The sequence below is a fragment of the Opisthorchis viverrini genome, assembly GCF_000715545.1.
Source record: "Opisthorchis viverrini unplaced genomic scaffold opera_v5_17, whole genome shotgun sequence".
NCBI lineage: Eukaryota > Metazoa > Platyhelminthes > Trematoda > Opisthorchiida > Opisthorchiidae > Opisthorchis > Opisthorchis viverrini.
This window is the reverse complement of record NW_008751673.1, coordinates 2,068,126-2,086,364: the sequence shown is the minus strand read 5'-3', so window position 1 is coordinate 2,086,364 and position 18,239 is coordinate 2,068,126. Positions and strand designations below refer to the sequence as shown.

Here is an 18,239-nt window from a genome sequence, read left to right as displayed (position 1 = left end):
ATCGATCCATTGTTCGAAGAAAACTTTTTTGGATGAATAGATTGTTGTGTACGACGAGGGTCGGAGCGCAACGACAATCAGAATGACAATGGAAAAGACTGAGGGCCCGAAAGCTAGGCTTTATTCATCCAAAACTTTGACACTGAGAGCTGAAAATGGAAGAAAGTGATTTAGCAACAAATGATGAAACGTTTGAAAAACAGCAAATATGTAACAACTGTGCACTCGGTATAAGAATTGTGATGCTCCAGTCGTGCAACCGAGAAGTGATATCTCAATTTTTAGAGTGTCATTTGCATTGTTTTCATAATTTCCTGCTAACTGTACTTTAACTTTTGTGGGTAAGTAGCATGTAAGTCAGCTACAATTCTGCAACTATCGCAACCGCTAGCGATATTTTCTCGTGGCAGTTGTCACCGTTCTCTCAATAATAGGAACTCATGACCCGCTGGTGTTGACAACCTTTGAGTTGAGTGATTCCTTTTTCCTTAGGCTTCGAGGAATCACAGGGAGGGTTGAGTCCTCTCCAGGTACGATGTTAAACCACAACCGTACGCTAGTTTAAAAGGGGGGACCGATTTCGGAAATCCCGGTCTCGTGAATTTTGAGAGTAACAATGGAGATGTGTGATGCATCTACTGGGGACTGTATCAGTAATCCCAGCTGCTCAAGTTCTCCATTGAATAACGTCAATGGGATAGCAGTGGAGATCCCTAGGTGTTTGGTTCTGCGCGGACTTTTTCCATCCCTCGGAAGTGCAATCATACAACTACCCTCAGTCCGTCCGAGCTCAATCTGTTTATGCCGATAAGTTCAGGTGGGAGGAATTCGGGCAACCGGTAATGATCATCGGAGGTTAGGACGTTACAGACTTCTAGTCAACAAGGCCGATTCCTCAAAAGTTCTCAGCAGTTGTCGGTCTACTGGTTGTATTCCCATTGGTTTTGGGTCAGTTCCTTGTACGCTAGTGCTCCGAACATATATGGCAAAGAACATGAAATATAGCGTTTGATTTGTTTTTACCTCAGAACCTCGACCTGACTGGTCGCCGTGGCGCGGTAACGGACCGAGCATACAAACACCTTCAGGACATACGTGGAAACCTGCGGGCCACTCGATGGTGTCTAACTATGGCAGTCGTGGATCTGGTCGTCGTTATCCCTGATTTCTCAACAATGCATTTTACTGTGTTGCCACTAATACATTCACTGTATATTCTAGCCACTGGTACTTTTTATGGTTACTGGCCGTTTGTAGTAGAGTTGGGTCTCCACATGTACTTACGTTGTTGTAATCGATCACCGTACATTTAATCTTTTCATTCGGTCAGCTGCATTAAAGTTCAGCTCAGTCATTCCGTGGCTTAGGGCGCAGTTCATAGTGGAAAAAACCAGCAAACGGCTTCGTAAAGACATTGAACGCCTCGTAGAGTGCGCGTGTAATGATGTTTACTTAATCGTTCAGTTCCAACAACCTTGCGCTGCCTAGCTGCTATGCACCACGAAGGAGGCATGAGGACTGGGATACTACCAGGTTGCCCAAGCCTAGACAGGGAATTCGAACCAGTCAGTAAATTCGTGCTCTAACCACAGCCATCTCGAACCCGTTGTTTAATTAACCTTTGGTATGTAGCGCAAACCATGGGGCGATCTACTGAGTGAAATTCTCGGCACCCCTTCAGGATGGCGCGCATTTTCCCGCTATCGTTGTTTGAACAAGCTTCACTGTTGAACGAGCCATTTAGTTACCAGTTAGGAAGCGCTCTTGTTTTTTTTTTGAAGATATAGTCAGGTATCTCTCTTTGAACAACTGATGTATCAAACTTGACATTTAGAGTGGGTGTTTCGGAAAATGGAGTTCACCTGTGAAGCGGACTGTTCAATAAGCCGGCTCACTAATGTCGACTGCGTTTGACTTCGTTATACTCCAGGAGAACTGTGTAGGTTCACTCGTACACTTTCACCACAGGTTACATGCCATTTCCTACATCCAACTTTCACATGCTTGTCACTCATCAGGCTCATTAGGAACTCATTTATGTGCACCAATTCTACGTAGATTACGCCGCCGAACCGAGTGCTCTTTGCGGGACATTGCTCGAAAGTACATCATTATTCACCCGGATCACTGGTGTTCATTCCTAGTTGTGGTTTCACCGTTATTTGGTGCAATCAGCAGGATTGTCCTACTTATTGCGTTATCAGGCTACTGATGACGCCTCCTTATTTCGCACACTCTTCCCATCCGCTTAATTTGCGACAGAGATTTCGTGGTCCCGTTCTCCTTGGGACTTGTTCGCCACCCATCACCATTAGCTACATTATCTACGCCTTCGAATCCCGATACTAGTTGATCAACAGACTGTTCTTGACTGTAAGTTACGCCTTTCGCTGTTGGTAAAACTGCAATTTGCTGCATCCTAATATGCGAGTGAGTGGATTAGGTCGAAGTTCCCCTATCTTTTTGGCCAACTCTAAATAGTGCGGGAAAGCCAAAGCATTCCTTATATCGATATAGTTATCAGCTAACCGCAGACTAATTCCTTTGCGTTAGCTCCCTTGGGAGGTTACTTTAGTTTTATCGAGGCTTTGCAGATGCTATGCTGTCGAAGACAGATTTTTGCACATTGCTCGTGTGATGCTTCACTGTCATGCAACGGCGGACAACTTGTTCACATGAAACCCTAAATCGGGAAGGAGGTAAAAGCGGACAGTGATGGCGCCCAATGTTAGCTCATCTCAGACACTGCCATTTTTGGACAGTAGGCAATGAAACGCAGCGATTTAGATTAATTGGCGAGTTTGATTTAGAGGGCTCATTCATCAAGAATAAAGAATACTTCTGTGGTAGTGAGTGGAGGATTTGACTGATAAATCATAACCTCCTGACTGTTCGGTAGGTCTCCAGGCAAGCCACAGGATGGTCGCGCTGGCAATGTTTGCTGCACATAATCCAAAACGGACAAACCTTTGGGAAGTATGATTCTTACCTTGCTGGCCTTTTTGTGCGGGACTGAATTGCGAAGATGGGAGTGTGTCTTTCCACATTTTCGCTGGCGTCACGAGGAGGTACTTGATACGAAACAGGATTACTTGTCTCTTGATTACGATAGTTTATCTTGGGGTTATTCGAATGCCTGCTAGTGACTAACGTTCCGTCATTGGGAGCTAATTTACGAAAAAAGCAAAATGGGTCTCGATTCGTTCGTATTGATCTGAGATCCTGCATCTAGATTCTGTCGGACTACCTAGTGTGCCAGGACTACAAGCCTCTAAGATTGAGCGAGACGTTCGTTAGGATATGCTCCCATTGTAATGAACAAGCATTTTTTACTCTGACTAAATAATTAGCTTCCTCAGATGAGCGCAAAGGCCTTTGTTGAGGAGCTGAAAGTGGCGTCGACTAGTAGTTATTCGATAAATACGCTTTCAGGCATATTGTAAGTCAAGTTGTCCCCTTTTTTAGAGGTTCAGCGCCATATCGGTGTAAATTGAATAATTTCAACGAGGTTTGAAGCCCCCCCCCCCCACGACACTCAATGGATGCTGTACAGCATAAAAGGTAGGAACAGCCTGGGTTCTGGATTTGCTTTTGGTGCGTATGATATGAAAAGCAAATCTGAATTCAGCCCAACAAAGAGCATTAAGGGCGTCGTTTCCACCCCTACATTATGTAACCAAATACGACGGCCGTCAAGCGGTAGTCCAGTAAAAATGGACCGGCTTCTAATCATGTATATAGTGTCGAACAGTATCTACTGAACCAATCTACCTGCGTTGTTTCAGGTCGGCAAAGCTCACTTGGTGCATTGCTTGACGTGTTCGACATGTGGAATGTTCGATTCGAAAGACAACAAAAAACAACGCTGTATTTTGACACAGCTGATGCAATTTACTGTGTCACGGTGCACTTGGTCAAAACGCAGTCAGTGTTAATACTTGATACCGTTGAAAAAGCCAATAGCTATGCCACTGTGTTCAACCATCCGTGACTGAGTTACAAGTGATTCCTCCATCAAAACCGAACTGGTATGTAAATGAGTGCACTTCGCTGGTTTCGTGCAATCTGGGTGCAAGTGGAACATAAGGCTGACGGAAACAGGGGTTGCGCCTACCTGATGGCCTCCAAGAAAGGCTAAACCGGTCGTGGGCTGTCCACCTATCGCATGTACAAGTTGGCGGTAATAAGAAATCTTCAGTGTTGGGGTGATGTCTGGTGGTAAAGGAGAGCTCTCCTGATAACCAGCATTTCATTGTTGTGCTACATGTGTACTAGCCGATTCTCAAGAAGAAACAATCGTTCGAGCCGATCGCACTAACCTAAACTGGTTAACAGCTTCCAGACTGATCAGTATCAACGCGGCAATCCGTTTAGCAATTATTGATGAGGTTGAATGGAGCAACATAGCCCGCTGGACCTACAGCCAGTTTTTTCTGTAGTTAGTGTGCCTACCGTAAATTTGACTACACCTTGGACAAGCTAACTCATAAATGCATACAGTACATGTAATATGCTCATCATCGCTAGTAACTCTAACTGGCAACTGACGGACTTTAAGGAAACCAGATTGCACGTGGCTAGAGAAATTTTATTCTCTTGCGAGAAACGTTTTTGCCACGTACTTCAAAAACTTGTCCTAGGTTCGATCTGGCAGGCGGTCAACAAGTGCTTGCTGGGACCAGCCGAAAGCAACCTCTTGAAGGGATCCTTCAAGAAAGGAACAACTTCAGTATCCTCGGCAAAGTTGGTATTGCATCGTTTGTGGCAGGACCTAAACACATTTCTGTTTTGGTTATGCGAGTGGATATGTAATCCTGCTGCACAATACTACGTGATCCTGATTCATATAGCATTTAGTCTGGAGAAAATTTTGAGCGCGCAAAGTAAACGATGGTGTCTTTTCTTTCTGGGCTGACTACCCAATTGGTCTCAAACATTTTCCAGTTGATTGTAAACGATGGTGTCTTAGTCAAGTCAATTTTGGCTTTTAATGCAGCGGTGCTCAAGGTTGCATGCGCACATACCAACGTTAATAACAGCTTCTGTAGTCTCACGGTTGATTTCATCGCGATCAGCGGACATAAATATTGAAAGACAATCGGGACATATTTTCATTCCTATTAACTTGCCACAATTTCCCTCACTTATTTGATGTGTTAATTTCATTCGATTATGGACGTGCTTCTGCAAAAATTTCTGACTGACCCATGCTTTAATTGAGTCTACTTGTTTGGGTTAAGGAAATCCACCACCCAGCACTTTATCCTGATTGAGTTAGCACAATATGGGCCACAAAACGGTCATTGCGTGCCCCCAACCACTATTCGCTCCGTGTCAACACACGGGACTTGCAAACGAGATTATATTTCAACCACACCGCAACAGTAACAATAATAATACTATGGTAATAATAATAAACTTCAATATTGTTGAGAAATCTCGTCGCTCGTCCTCACTACATACCGGGGGACGCACAAGGAGCCGATCGGAGGCCGCGAATGCAGCAAATGCGAAGCTGCTGCTGGACTGGGTCCGACAGTGCTCGTATTCAAACCTAGGTGAAACAGCACCCGCTTCAAGTAATGGAAAGCTAAAGAACTACAAAAGATATTAGAGCAGGTTGTATGCTGAAAAGCTAACAAAAATGGCTGTTAGGCGCCATCTGTTTGTGTACAATAAAGCTGTTTTGTTGTCTTACTTTGTCTGGATAAACTTAGCTAGACGCTCGGTTCAGTGAGGTTTATCACCACCGACGTTCAGACGACCTGAAGGTGCGTATTATAATATATTTAGGGTCTCAAAGCTCTTTAGACCACGAATAGGCCTACCATTTCTATATGGTTCTGTGGGCTGGATGATATATACGGTTAAATTTCGACTCATGGAGGCTGAGGAAATCGGGATTAAGGTTACATCTAATTCGAGCCTTGACACGTTCTTGTTACGGAAACATAAGACAGTTTGCTTCCTGAAGTATTACGCACATGACCCACTAGCTTCTTCCTCAAACTGGTAAGGTTTTGACTAGCGTATTTCTCTCACACTTGACCTTGTTTTTTTCTGAAATGTAGTGTCTATCTTTAACGATGTATGTGCCTTATCCGAAGTTACCTGCGATGTTGACTGGATCATCTTTGAAAAAAAACTACAAACTACTCTTATGGCAGCTTCCTGCATGCCCATGTAAATGTTGCATGTACTACCGCAAGCAACCCCATTACATACACAACACTCATCATGTTCTCTTTACCATGACCTGACTGAACTGGAATTGGGGGGCGAGATGGCCCAAGTGGTTAGAGCGCGAATTTACTGACCGGAAGGTCCGTGGTTCGAATCCGAGCTCTGCCACTCGACTTCCCCTGTCTAGGCTTGGGCAACCTGGCAGTATCCCAGCCCTCGTGCTGCCTTCGGGTGGCATGGCAGCTAGGCACCGGAAGGGTGCTACAGCTGAACGCTCTTCTCTCTGAACTGGAATTGTTCGAATCAGTCACAGCATGGCAGCATGGTAGACAATCGATCTTGTAAACACTGTCGCTGCTGTCGTGAGAAAACTTGCTGATGCACGTGATCTACGCCAGAAATGAAGCTGATTTGGCTAGGAATGACATCAGTCTAGAAAGCACCTGTTTAACGAAGATCACAATGCAATGGAATTCCAAGGGACTCTAGAGAAAATGGTGGTATGGGTTCAAAAGTACAAGTACAAGTACAAAGGACCAAGTCAAAACATGAACAGCAACGTTGAAGTAAGGCAGAATTTTTCGGCTTCCTCTTCTTGTTCCATGCGTACCATGAACTTGATGTCAGCCTGGAATTCTGAATCCAAACCGCAAGTGAGTGCCAGAAATTGTGGGGGCAGTCGACAGATCAATAGAATCACCAAGTTTAGTTGACTCTTGTAGCTGCATCAACTAAATATGTCACAAAAGTTTAAGATCATGGGTGAGACCACCAAGATGATCTTTCTGCTTTTAGAAACCACATAAATCGATGTGCTTACAGTCCAACCGGAAAAGGCGGTTACTGCGTTACCCAGGACCTTTCTGCTAACAAGAGTCATTCCATGTGTAGAATCGGAAGCTCTTTTGCGATTGGAGAACTAACGACTCAGAGTGTTGAACCACATCTTGATGAGGTTTACTGGCCTCACTATCATGTAGTCAGCAGTGTGCAAAAAAAGGGCTCTATATCCAAGTTCCATATTTCAGCTCATCGTTCCCACATCCTTATTCATTTCGGTACTAAGTTATGCATGTGCTTCATTCTTCGCACCTAACCTTCCACCCGTGCGTTGAGCAAGCGCGTAGCCAAGTCTTTGTTTGCCTCACACATGCACAAAACCTAAGTGAGCCTATACCTCAATGCGAACAACGAAACTGAAAGGATCGATTAATTCCAACGAATTCTTGTTGACAGGTTTCGCATGAATCAAATGTGTTCGAGTAGTGTGGCACTCCAAGTTAAGCCGCTAGCACTCTCAGCGAGACCATTGACCAGAGAGCCCGCTAAATGGTTTCAGCAGCCGTGGTAACTTTTAGACGCCAGTGTCCCTAGACACGTCTCGCTTACCGGTCAACGTACATTTAAGACAGTTTTTCCGCTAACTTATATATTGCATCCGTAGCAGAAAAGAGTTCTGTATGTGTTTTAGATTCGCATCACTATATGTACAAGGTAAACTCATTATCTAAGCGCAGTCATGGATCAAAACTGTAGGTTGTTCTCAGAGTTTGCCGAGCCAGTGGAGTACGAGAGACTGTAAACTATGACCATATGGAACACAGTGGTAGGCAGAAATAAGTCGAAGTTCACGCTTTTTTCAACAGTCCAAAGGGCGATTCGATCCTATGAAAGAAAAAACTGACAAGACACCGGACCTCACCCCAGTATAGCACTTTGTGTGTCTCCATGACCCACTGTACCGTACTGAGCAGCTTCACTTTTATACCCCCAGAGTTTCTCAAACCATGCTGATCAGTGGATAGAGGTCTTAAAGACCAAGTCTCGTGGTCCCCCAGGTTGAAAGTTTGAACAGGCACGGAGACTCCTTCCTTAAAACATTTGTACTACTATAGTAATATGCCACCACCCCTCCACTGCCTTGCGTCTAGTCTTTTGAGACACGTGCTTTGGATGAGAACCCTGTCTTCTTATCAGAGTATGAGAGTCCCTGCTCCCTCGCTCTCCTCTCTCTTCCGGCTGTAGCAAGACAAGTCGGGATGGATATTGTGTTGAGTCATCAAGCGGAGATTTCTCTGTTTGACTGGATGTCCATTGAAAGTTGTCTCTGCATGGTAGTTTAGGCAACGTCTGGAAAGAATCTTGAGGAAAAGGTATCCAAAATCTCTTTTTGCTTAAGCCTCGACAGTTCGCATGACTTTCTAGGTGCTCTTTTATAACGTGCATCAATATCATTGTTGATGATATGGATCATCAGGCAGCTAGACTTTGCCTTCTGAGGCCCAACAAGGTTGTGGCATTGAGTTGGACACAAGACGCAGGGACAGTAGCAACGTTTTCAAGGGCAGCGAAGATTACTTGACAACATGGTACCCACCAAAAAATCATCCTCGAATCCAGATAAAACACTGCCATCAGTTACCATGCCACCAGAAGGGAGCACGGGGGCTGGAATACCTCGAGGTTTTCCAAGCCTAGACAGGGAAAGTCGAGAGGCAGTAGTCGGGCTCGAACCACGAACCTTCCGGTTAGTAAATTTGTGCTCTAACCACAGCCATCTCGCCAGAGATGATACTGTATGTATCCAGTTCATCACCGTCATTGAGCCCAAACATCTGCATATGCTGCGCATGGGATCCCATCCCAGCTACGTGCGAATCCCACACGCAAGTTTAGAATAATTCTCGCTAAATCACTACCAAATCACCAGAAACATTGTTCACTGTTTAACTAGGTTACTACAAATGAACCCGAATGTTTTGTATGTACTTCAGGTAGCTTTTAGAGGCGAAGCAGCCGAGTCCTGAGCCATCATTTTAAAATACACCTTCTTTGAGATTTTTCGGAGACCATGCCTTAATTCAGGTTCTGTTAGATCTACCACAGGTTCCTGTTTGAGTACTTTCTGGATGGTGAGTTGCATTTTTGCCGTCGACCATGACTTTGATTTAAAAAGGTAATACATCTTGTTCACATGGACTTCACAAGAAACTTGACTATCATTATGGAGATTAATACCACGCACAAAATTTCATGCAAATGTTGAGAAAACCATTTCGTAGGACGGGGGAATGGAAAGAGAATTTTTACCAGAATTCACAAATGCAGTCTTGCTGCTAAAAGAGGCGATCAATTCCCGCTCACCCATGAATAAAGATCAGGAAAGACATGCTGTCTATTTTAGCCCAAGCAAGAGGAAAGTGTGGGCGCGATTTCATGGAATTCACCAGGAACGTCATCGCCAAACATGTCGAAATCAATGCGACCTATGAAACACTAAACACGGAAGAACTTCATAATTACGAGACTCAAACTTCAGAAGAGGTCAGTGAAATGTCGAACAGAATAACGCGGGAATCGAAATACATAGCAGTTCACACCAGGTAACAAATAACAGGAACAAATTAGAGAAAGAACGACGAAGAACGGACAAAGTATCTGGTTGACCGTGGAGCTACAAGAAGACGTAAACGCAGAAAGAGCTGCAAACACGGAAGGGTAATCGCACCTTATCGATCCTATCAGTCGATGTGAGCCATTCTTTGAAGACTATTATACTGCTAAACGAAAATTCTCCGGCGCACTATGATTATATACCAGTCAGGTTTCACAAACCATGTAATCCGGCATTAGTCGACAATAGGATGATCGGCTTTCACTTCATAGTCACATGTGCTGATGGTTAGAGTAGGGATACTAAAATGGGTGAGGCTACTGTGAATTTTTGCTCAATTTGTACGTTTTCGCGTTTTCACTTTAAGGATACAGCGTTTGTATTTACATTAGGGAAAGTGCTCACAAGTTTGCTGAAAACCTTTCGACAGCACACGGCCTTTTTCGTCCTCCTCGAGGCTCATCATTTAGGCACAGTCCCCGAGTTTCCATCAAACTTATGTTCTAATTGAATCCATAAACGAGAGATTCAGTTGAATCTTCCGTGAAAACCCAAGTGCTAGACAAACGGGTTCATTTGCCGAAATACCGTGTTTCTGTTTACTGGAAAACTACAGTCTACTTGAGCACCGGCCTAAAAGTGGTGTTATTGGCTATCGTCACATGATTTATAGCAGTGACTGTCTATTCGACGGTTTAGAGTTGCATGCGGTCGCCAAGCTTCAACAGTCGAGATCTTCCATTGTGCGTCTATAATCGAGAATACAGAATAGGTATATGCTGAAAGCTTCGAGCATCGCTTTGTAGCTCAAAAGCACAACCATGTCTAACTACCGCAACCTTTGTTTTAGTGTTTATGCAGCCACCTGAATTTTACTTAATGAGAAGCCATCAGTGGGATTGACAGTATTGGGGAACTTGGGCTTTCGTTGCATTTAAGAAAAAGGCGATGATCCATTTTGAATTTTACAAATATTACCTTCAACCACTTTGCGTCACTTTGTTGGCGTCTCGTGCCCGAAGGTAACGAGCTGGATTTTGTCCTTCAGGCTAAGGAATAGTTAATTGCTCATGATGTAATCATCCAAGGTTTTTGGCCGGTACAGCTAAGTAGACAGCTGTCGTCAAGCGACGCAGACAAATATCAGTTGGAAACAGGAGCTGAAGCAACCATAGGTGGGCCAATGCTCCGTGATGTTTTGCAAGCTCGGAAACCGGTTGCCTGAATGGTAAATTCAGCTGCTGAGCCCATTAGTGGGTAATAGGATCGTGCACTAAAGTAAGAAAAGGAACAGAAGTTGAGTCGTATCAGAGCATGAAACGCTGAGCTAATATAAACGAAGTGGCCATTTCGCGAATGTGTCCGGTAATCAGTGATGACAGGGTTCAATCACTTGTCCGCCTGGTAGCTATACTCCACGGGAAAATGTAGATAGCGCTTGCCATTGTCGAACGGCAGAGAATTTCGTTGGATGTTTTTAACCTAGCGCTGCAATTGCGGTTTAAAGTATTGTGCATCTAAAAACACTCTAGAGGGTGCACTTTTATCGAGTGGATTATGAGACTATCCTGAAGAAAGTCCTATTCCGATTAGCGTAGATTAAATGATGGTTCTTATGTGGCTACGATTCCAACCAACGAATTGGTTAGTTCACAGATGTGAATTTCGTATTGCGTACTACCGGCTATACTAAACAGATACACAGTATAACTTAGAAGCTAACCTCTTAACATTTCAGATCTGACCAGATAAAAATGGACGAACCTGTGCACTTAAAAAAGGGTTACATCAGACATTTGGTCGTGGTTGGGTTGGTCTGTTCTGTGGCGTCCACTGTTTCTCCTCGAACCGTCCCTCTTGTTCGAATTCGAAACCACCCAATGTCATTTACGTCTTAGACAGCCAACATGCATCCAACCTTCTTCGTGTTCTGTCCGGCCAGCACCACCAGTAAGCCATAATCAGGCCATTTAATGACTTTCGTTGCTACTTCCTCCTTTCTTGCATACCAATTGCAATTTGGTATTGTCTTCTGACGAAATACGAAAACCTTTTGTGCTCTGTATTACTCTACACCATTCTATTTTGTGAACGGTGATCAATTCCGGCCAACTTTGAGCTACGCAACTGACTCCTCAGTATCACTGACAGTTTTCAACTGTTGACTGCAGAAGTTTCTGCATTTCAAACGTGCGTATTGTATGAAAACGATGATTTCAGTAGCTCATGATACAGAAAACTGTCCGGTAAGCGGATAATATGCACCGTTAGCAATCATTCCATTCAAACAGCGTCTTGCTTCATGCTGATCACCCCTCCTGGTTTCTGTTATTTGGACTGATCAGTCTAGCCCACCATCCGGCCCAATAAGATTTGAGAAGAAACAATATAGAAATGTAAAAGTGTAAAAGATAGCAACCTAATAACTCAATCTTACTGTTTTAGCCATGTCATCCTGTTATGCCCTGCTTGTTTTGGCAATTTTCCCCGTCGTGTTACAAACTGTCGTGGTGATACATTTACGGAGTAACTGCGAGGTTTAGGTAGAAATAGCATCATAACGTGAGGCATAACCAAGCGTGGGACGGATCATGGGTGGATTTTCCTGAAAAGGCACACTACTCATAAGGTTTCCGAATAACTTCCAACACACTGTGACCGGTTTCGCCATTCTTGAGGACTACCACGTAAGCGCAGTTTCCCAGGTCCCGTTAACCTTATGTTCTAGGTGAACATCAAACCACATGTAATTCGCGAAATGAACTAATTTTCAAATTAGGCTGGTGTCAACAGGAGACTTAACCGAATAGCAGCTGAATCCCTCATTCATATGCAACATATTCATATGAAGAATATTCTGAATGATAGATTCTATTTGGTTACAGATAGGACTTCCGTTACAACCGAAATTAGCTTGCAAATGAGTTTACTTCAGCAGTTGTTCTGATTTTTTGTCGTACGTAAGTCAAGGTCCTCAGAATTTCTGTCTAATGCTATTTTCCGGTCTATGGTTCAAAGGCATTCCTCACCTAACATGCAGACTTCAACAAGGAACTTAAACTTAGATACTTTCGATGTTTATTAGTAAGTAGAATCATTAGCAGCAAAAAGAATTAGTAAACGAAATTGTTATTAGTTGGTAGAATTCATTCGAATTTACTACTATAATAGAGAGTACTAAATATATTAAGCTCGCCAGTGTTTCCAGTGTAAACGAAAGAGAAATACTACCATCCTTGAACTTTTCCCCGGATACCTGTGCATAATACCGACTGAATCTTCATCAGACAAACGAAATGGCAACAATACCGCTGAGGCCTGACAACCTGAAGCTGTGTGCTTCGTCCCTACTTGAAACTCAGAAATGACCTCCTTAGGAGAATTGTTTCGGCTGAACACTACCGATGTAAATCAGGCTTTCATGAACCTGAATTTGTCTCGGAGAATTTCGAATTCAATAAGTTTGAAGGGTAAGGGTAACACTCATTATAATTCCCATTGCTAGAAGCAATTCCGTGAAACATTTCTATCAAAGCATCACTACGGATATAGAGTCTGGTGTGTACATTTATGGCCAGTCATATAAATTCCAAGTATTCATAACGTTCCTGCGCTAGAAACTCCTCGGATTCTTCCTTGATGTCAATTTGGCCCAGTGTTTTGAGGTCACCAAATTCCTTCGCCCGAATAAACCAGTCAACAAATTGGTTCCCCAAGCGATCTACTAGAATTGTGTCCTTTTTTAACGCATCGATAGCTTCCTTCAGTGTTTTTGGGAGTTCCTTCATTATGGGCGCACCTTTAGCTGGATTATACGCTCCACGAGACGGAGGTTCCAGTCGACGCTCGATCCCATCCATACCCGCAGCCAGCGTTGCGGCCATCACATGATAAGGACAGGACGCCGAGGAGCTAAGGCGGTTTTCCAGATAGGTACCATCTTCACCCACATTCTTCAGACGCACGGTTACAAATCGATTATCCAGCTCCCAATCCATGTGTCCTGGGGCCCATCCAGCGTGCAGTCTTCGATAGCAGTTCACGGTTGGTGAACATAGGGCGGTCAAGGCAGGCATGTGTTCAAATAGGCCACCAAGCCAATTGTGGGCGAGATTCGACAGGTTATCCGAAGCTGTGATAATGACCCAGACAGAAGTAACAAAGAATAATGAAATGTTACTGATCGTTTACTCAGATAAGTATTATCATCTTTGATGAAAATCATCCTTTATCCCTGAACAAAGGTTTTCCAGGGGAAAAGATACGTCCTTCTTGGTGCCTTCGATGCGCGCCATCTTTATGAGATTTCTTAAAATTACTTGGGATTGCAGAGCTCTCCAAGTAGAAACCAGACTTTGGTAGGTTTAAAATGTGACTGATATGCTCGAATGGTCACTATGTACTATCTAGTACTTGTAGCCATTGAACCTAGAGAAACTTATATTAGTTTTCAGCTCGCCTGTTCAATATTTTGAAAAACTGGTCAGTGGTAATATGAAAGCGGGTAGCTTACGAGTTTTTGGTAGGCACTGGATGTTAATTGTCCCGTGTGAGCTTGAAATCTTGTAATTACATCTGTGAGTTTATTCTCATTGTACAACTCATTTGGGTCTTCTCGAAGATTGTCAGAACCGCGAGCGGATCACGAGCTGCTTCTTGAAGGTCAGCATTATGGAACCTTCGAAACATTCTCCCCAGTCAGGGATATCCAATCACTTTTTTTATTCCGTCTACTCTCTCCCCCTTTGCCCAAGCTTTGCCAAGGTGGCTCTAACAACCAGATTGACAGGCGAGCCAGATTCCTGCTATTAATTACGCTTCATCACAATCATTTGCCTTTTGACCCGAAGGCTTTGTACTGCTAAAGTGTTAGCCTGCTCGTTAGACTTTCTGTTGTTTCTTAATGGTTCCTGCTGATCGGTCGGCACAATCCAAGCCGTACCTAGATGATATCGGGCACATTTAGCGTTGTCCTCTCTACTGACATTTCATCATTCAGACATAATTTTTTTATATCGTTTTGGAGATCCTCTGCCTAGATTACCTGTACTTAGAGTGTTTTCCTTGCCGTCTACTAACATGGTCGAGAATGTTATGGAGTTCGGTCCCAACTCTGTTTTGACTTTCCCCAAATCCGGTTCTGGTAGCAAATAGATTGAGTTAATGAATTCTTTCAAACTTTCTTGAAGGACTTCCTGGAGAGATACGTATTGTTTTGTGCAAAGCCACTTTGTCTCTGTCTAGTCCCACCAGTTTCAAGCGGCGCAGTTATGTCAAACTGTCCTTGCCATTGCAATTTCAAACGGAAGGTCCAAAATGCAGTGATTTGACGTGAAATTATCAAATGTGTGCTTGGGTTAAAGAAGATATTAACCATCTATTCTGTCAAGCTAGTGTCCTGTAACATATTGAGTGTGACTTGTCCCATAAACTCCGATCCGTTTCAAAGTCCTGAGGCTTGTCATTCATTTTTACTCGAGCTCTGATCGCATCGTGGAGAACCAGCGATTCGCTGCCAGGCACTGAGAAAGGCGGCATAAAAACTTCAGAATTTGTTTAGGTTCATTTAGGCCCGCATTGGTTTAATTCCAGGTACTGCACCGGTAATTCTGCCACTTGTGTCCATCGTACTGATCCCCATGCTATGCTTTTCCCAACAATATAGACAGCAAGTCCAGAGTGTGTGAAAAACGCATCCAAACCAAGCGGAAAATACTAGCCTCTAATCGACATTTCCATTTTCTCTGTAAGGCTGCTAATCAAAGCTCTGACAGATATGGTCTTTTCTGTGAAATCATCTCATTTGAGCGGATCACACGGCTGAAGTATATTTTCAGCCATCCCATTTGACGGGCGGCCTGTCCTAATTCCTACTTCGGGATATACTGCAGATCGCAGGCTCAAGTAGGATAGGTTTTGCTAGGCTATTCCTCAAATAAGACCTCTACAACATTGTCTTCGAAACAAAATGATTCTATCCATCTTTATTGTTACGGGTTTAAATGCACTGACGCATGGAAACAATCCGACTACTTTCAGAAGAATGTTACCGCACCATCCGGTTCTTGAAAGTAGGGACTACAGATTTGAACATAGTTGAATCGCTCGTTGGTCACGTGGGTTTACTCTATCGCCTGCGTAAGCTCAGAAACTTCCTCCAGTTATCAGCGATATATTATGGATTTCAGATGGTCAGCGAAGAACTGCATTCAATCTGGAATACAAAGACTGGCGTCCCTGAACAGTCAATGCTTTCTTGACCACTATACAACAGTTAAAAAACAGTTCAGGATTCAGAGACAGGTATCAGTAACCGAGATTACACTAACCTGATGAATCGAATAAAACATTCTTCCCTCTTTCAATATCCCACAACGAATGATTGAAGTGACATCCGGTTGATAGTTCACCAACTAAAGGCTTTGTCATGAACGAAACACGCATGTCGTGTTTCTTCGCGATCTCGCGCACCGCATGCTTGAATATGAAATAAGTGTCGGCAGCGGCGATACCGAATTTCGGCACCAATGGGGTTTCAATCTCTCCGCTTCCGTTTTCATTGAGATATTCTATAATATCAATCCCTGCGGCTTGTAGGTATTGGTCCAAGTCCATTACGAAAAATTCGTATGCAGACAAATGACCATATCTGAGCATATCACTTCCGCTGGTCCACGGAGTAGGTGGTATGATAGTATCTGCTTGTGACCCGGGTTTGTTTCTGGTCGATTCTTCAAATCCTTCCTTCCGAAAGATGCGAAACTCTGGTTCATATCCTGCGTAAATCCGTAGCTTGTATCTGTCTTCGAGTACTTTTACCATCCTTCTAGCAACAGTGCGTGGGTGGGTCTGAAGCACTTCATGGTTCTTCCAGGTTTGTTCGCAAATTATACCACAAACTCGTTCTCCATGGGGTGTGACGACCCACGGGCATTGGAAGATCGTGTCCATGATTGGTACCAGATGNATGGGGTGTGACGACCCACGGGCATTGGAAGAGCGTGTCCATGATTGGTACCAGATGAGCGCTCTGGTGATTCCGCTCAGTAACCTCTGGTATTTCTGAATACTGTTCGGTAAATATGAAAACAGTACTTTTGGGTTTGATTGAAACATACAAAGTTCTCCCCATATATCATAGACTAAGCCTCATAATCGCAACCTCTATAGTTATGCTACATTTCACTGTTTGAACCAATCGGTACATTTCGCCTTGTGTCTCATACTTCTTATGATAAGATTTACGAGTTTATTCTTCTTCTTCCGGGCTGTATCGTACAAACAAGTTCTATGGTGGTGGTCAACCTGGGTCATGTGTGCAGTTATTCGTAACGGTGATCACGCCAACCAAATGAACTGGTCCTTTTTACGTTAGCTCTGTGACAACAATCTTTACCAACCGTTGACAGTTCTCTAATTCAGCCTCGAACATTGCTGTCTCAAAAATATCAACTATGGGTTCTTGCAGAGTAGCTAATAACTTGAACCAAATTGCGTTGTCAAGAGCTTAGAATAGTTCTAAGAAAACAGCTCCCACCCGATGCACATCAGCTTTACGAGTGGTGTTCTTAATGTAAGGCAAAACGCAGTACTATCTTAGGAAGGTGGACCATATTTGAATTAAATATAGCAGTGGATAGCTGCAAGTCAACCCATGCGAATAATGCGGAGGCTGGAACACCGGTGGGCTACTCAGTCATAGAAAAGCGACCAAAAAATCAAAGTACAAGGTCTTTCCTGACTCATCGACACTGATGACTACAAAATAATGCTCTTCCCCTCTCTCCATCTCCCATAAATTCTTCGAACGCAACTACTGTAGCGAAAAAAAAAACAGTTCTCCTTAAGTGGATAGCTTCCGTCCTGCGGTTTAAAATTCACTAGCCGTGATCCCTCCTGAAATTTAAGCTTGATTATCCCAGGGCAGCTCAGATGAAAATTCCATTCCTTCAAGATGGGAAGGGCAAACTAACATGCTGATGTATACAAATGACAGTAGAGCAGATTTTTACATTTTACATTTTTTACATTTTTAAGAAATGGTTACAACCAAGATAGCCGATAGCACATGTTTCTGGCCGCTGAGTAACATTGCGGTAGCTACACTCACGCACTCCGATTCAACTGATATAAGTGAGGCAAGAATCAGTGTACTCTGAACTGTCACAAGTATTTGATGTTGTGAAACACCGTTTTTTCTATTGAAACGTCAGTCGTATGGCTCTTTGGGTAGTTACTGGGAGGAGTCCTGGGTCAAATTCGGCTCGGATGGTTTTAAAAAGAATGAGCGCCATGTGGTTATAATATGGAATTTTTAAAGTCAAAACAATGTAGTGGAATAGGGTGTTATAATGCAACGTTTTGGTTGCAACCTTTTTCGAAGATTTCTACAATCAATTGCTTGTACATGGTTTATAAATTTATATAAAAATACAGATATGGTTTGCACAAACTCGGTAATCAATTTCAGTGAAATTTGATGTAATACAGGTACGGATATCAGGTCTTCAACTGCTCTTGACCATCGATTATGAGTTGGCAGTCTACTGATTTCCCTAATGAGACGTTGACGGTGTTTATATCCGGTCAACGAAGAATACGAACACGGTCAATAAATCCGTGTAAGAGATTAGACGAATGCTTCATGAAAGTGGATATCGTC

The 18,239-nt window shown here is 43.4% G+C and overlaps 2 protein-coding genes across 2 annotated transcripts in view; one reads left to right on the top strand and one right to left on the bottom strand.

Moving 5' to 3' along the window:
- T265_01586 (hypothetical protein) overlaps positions 1-1,246 on the top strand; it is a gene marked incomplete at both ends in the record, with an annotated part of 11,025 nt that extends 9,779 nt beyond the window's left edge. Inside the window, one exon of the mRNA XM_009165645.1 lies at positions 1,029-1,246. Coding sequence (XP_009163909.1) covers positions 1,029-1,165 — 137 coding nt within the window. The remainder of the gene's footprint in view (positions 1-1,028) is intronic.
- Positions 1,247-13,155: 11,909 nt separating this feature from the next.
- T265_01585 (hypothetical protein) lies at positions 13,156-16,399 on the bottom strand (the record flags this gene model as incomplete). Its single annotated transcript, XM_009165644.1, has 2 exons — positions 13,156-13,709; positions 15,907-16,399. The coding sequence occupies 2 exons, from the start codon at positions 16,397-16,399 to the stop codon at positions 13,156-13,158; spliced, it is 1,047 nt and encodes a 348-aa protein (XP_009163908.1).
- Between the last annotated feature and the right edge of the window lie 1,840 nt (positions 16,400-18,239).